Below are 2,500 nucleotides of genomic sequence, written 5' to 3'. Positions count from 1 at the left end.
ACAAACACTCATTCATTAGTTGCATGCTATATTTTTTTTGTGAAATTTATGTGTACTAATATATGACAATATTGCATATTTTTTTTGTTCATGTCTGTATGTATGGACGTAAATGTTTAATGTGAATATATATATATATACATAAATATATATATGTACATATATATAATGTATATATAAAATGCATATATATATAACTTATATATAAAATGCATATATATATACATATATATATATTTATATATAATGTACATATAAAATGCGTATATAAATATATATATATATGGATATATATAAATTAATATATGTATGAAGATAAATATGTACACATATATAATATATATATATATATATAATGTATATATATGGATATATATATAAAATTAATATATGTATGAAGATAAATATGTACACATATATAATATATATATAATGTATATATATTATATAATTAATATATATATATATATATATATATATATATATATATATATGGATATATATTTGCACACTTGTATAGACTTATGTACATACTTATGTGTATTTGTGTAGCTTGGGATATGCGTGACTTAGTAGGTAGTTTTGTTTAATGTACTCGGTCTTGGATGTGTTTATAGATTCATGGGTTAAATTTGCATTTGGTTCTGAGTATATTCAGTTACGTAAAATATGCACAAAGTAATTGAACTTGGATTGCAAGGTTAGTATCTTATTAATTTTTATATTTTTGAAATGCACTTTGTTAGCTATGGGAAATTAATCCAATTTTTCAATATTGCATTATTTTCATCTGTCTCTATGTGTAGACGTATAGCTTTAATGTAAGATATATACATATATGTACACTCATATATACACATCTATATATATATATATATATATATATATTTGCACACTTGCATAGACTGATGTTCAAGTGTAATTGTAGAGATTAGGATATGGTCGACTTAGTAGGTAGTGCTTTTTTATATACTTGGTCTTCGGTGTTTAAAATTCCATGGTATAAAATTCTGTCTGATATATTCAGTTATGCGTAATGCTGCATAGAGTAATTGAACTTGGATTCCAAGTTTAGTATATTATTATTTTTGTTTAGAATGGCCATTGTCAGCTATGAAAAATTAATCCCATCTTTCAATTTGATTTTGTTTGCATTTTTCAAGGAATGGGATGAATTAAATTGCTAGTACTTCATGTGGGAAGGGAGATTAAGAAACGTAGATAATATGAAATATATATATATTTACTCATATTTACACACAGAAAAAAAAATCTTGTACATGAGAACGTCAGGTTTTAATGATATAAATTATTTTGTTTCTTACAGAAACATGATGATCGCACCGCTGGATGCCCTTAACCTAGTCTTGCACTGAACAGCTTATTTCTTTGCCTTCTTTGCTGCGGGCTTCTTGGCTGCAGGCTTCTTTGCGGGTTTCTTGGCGGCGGGCTTCTTAGCTGCTGGCTTTTTGGCGGCCTTCTTTGCTGCAGGCTTCTTAGCTGCGGGCTTCTTTGCTGCAGGCTTCTTAGCTGCTGGCTTCTTGGTGGTCTTCTTAGCTGCAGGCTTCTTGACGGCCTTCTTAGCTGCTGGCTTCTTGGCGGTGGGTTTCTTTGCGGCAGGCTTCTTCTTAGGAGCGGGCTTGGCTTCAACCTTGGCGAGTCTGAAGGAACCAGAGGCACCAGTTCCCTTGGTCTGCTTCAGGGCTCCGCTAGCGACACCTCTCTTCAGGGCAAGCTTCACCTGGACCTCGGAGCTATCACCAACCTTGTAGTTAGCGGCGATGTACTTTTGGATGGCCTGGCGAGAAGAGCCATTGCGTTCCTTCAAGGCCTTGATGGCAGCGGCGATCATGTCACTGTACTTGGGGTGTGAGGGCTTGACAGCCTTCTTCTTGGCGTCCTTCTTGGGGGCGGCGTCGGCCATTGTACAGGTAGGTTCAAGCGGAGAAAGTACGGTAGAACAAGTGGTCCGGTTGACGCTGGTGGAGCGAGTGATACGGAAACGGACTTCCCCGTGGTTACTTACGTGGAGTCGCGGACGGAAAAGTAGCGACGCGGTCTCGCTCCCTCGTTTTCGTTGAAGGCCTGTTAAAATTTGTGTTTGTTACCTTACTTTTATTTGTTTTACCGTCGATAATAGTCATTATATTGATAATTTATTGTATTATTTCGGTCACATAGGCATGTGGCTCTTAGTCGCAACAAAAATTTAGTATGTACGAGATGGAGTTACAGTAGAAACAAAACGATTAAAAGAGGGACTGTCTGCCCAATCTCGTTTCATTCTTATTTAAGTATTGATTTCTCTAGTTCTATTTACTTTTCGAATATGCTATACATATCACCGAAAAGACAAATCATCCAGACATACATGTGTAGTTTATGCAGACATTTGAACTCCAACATGCTGTGCAATAAAGCATATGATTTGAATCACAAACTCAGTAAAGAAGGCGATTGGGTGCCGTTACAACCACACACATCTTAAAACAGTCAGCTT

At 34.7% G+C, this 2,500-nt stretch overlaps 1 protein-coding gene across 1 annotated transcript; it reads right to left on the bottom strand.

Annotated features, from left to right (window-relative positions):
- Positions 1-1,222: 1,222 nt before the first annotated feature.
- Positions 1,223-2,008, bottom strand: LOC125043790 (histone H1-delta-like). The gene has a single exon (XM_047640085.1). It carries the CDS (start codon positions 1,922-1,924, stop codon positions 1,382-1,384), a length of 543 nt encoding a protein of 180 aa, XP_047496041.1. The 5' UTR covers positions 1,925-2,008; the 3' UTR covers positions 1,223-1,381.
- Between the last annotated feature and the right edge of the window lie 492 nt (positions 2,009-2,500).

This window comes from Penaeus chinensis, chromosome 34 (assembly GCF_019202785.1).
Source record: "Penaeus chinensis breed Huanghai No. 1 chromosome 34, ASM1920278v2, whole genome shotgun sequence".
NCBI classification, from domain to species: domain Eukaryota; kingdom Metazoa; phylum Arthropoda; class Malacostraca; order Decapoda; family Penaeidae; genus Penaeus; species Penaeus chinensis.
Note: the sequence above shows the minus strand (reverse complement) of the source record. Positions and strands in the feature narration are given on the sequence as shown.

Coding starts and splice junctions, on each gene's coding strand:
- LOC125043790 (XM_047640085.1), bottom strand. CDS start 1,924: ATGGCCGACGCCGCCCCCAAGAAGGACGCCAAGAAGAAGGCTGTCAAG.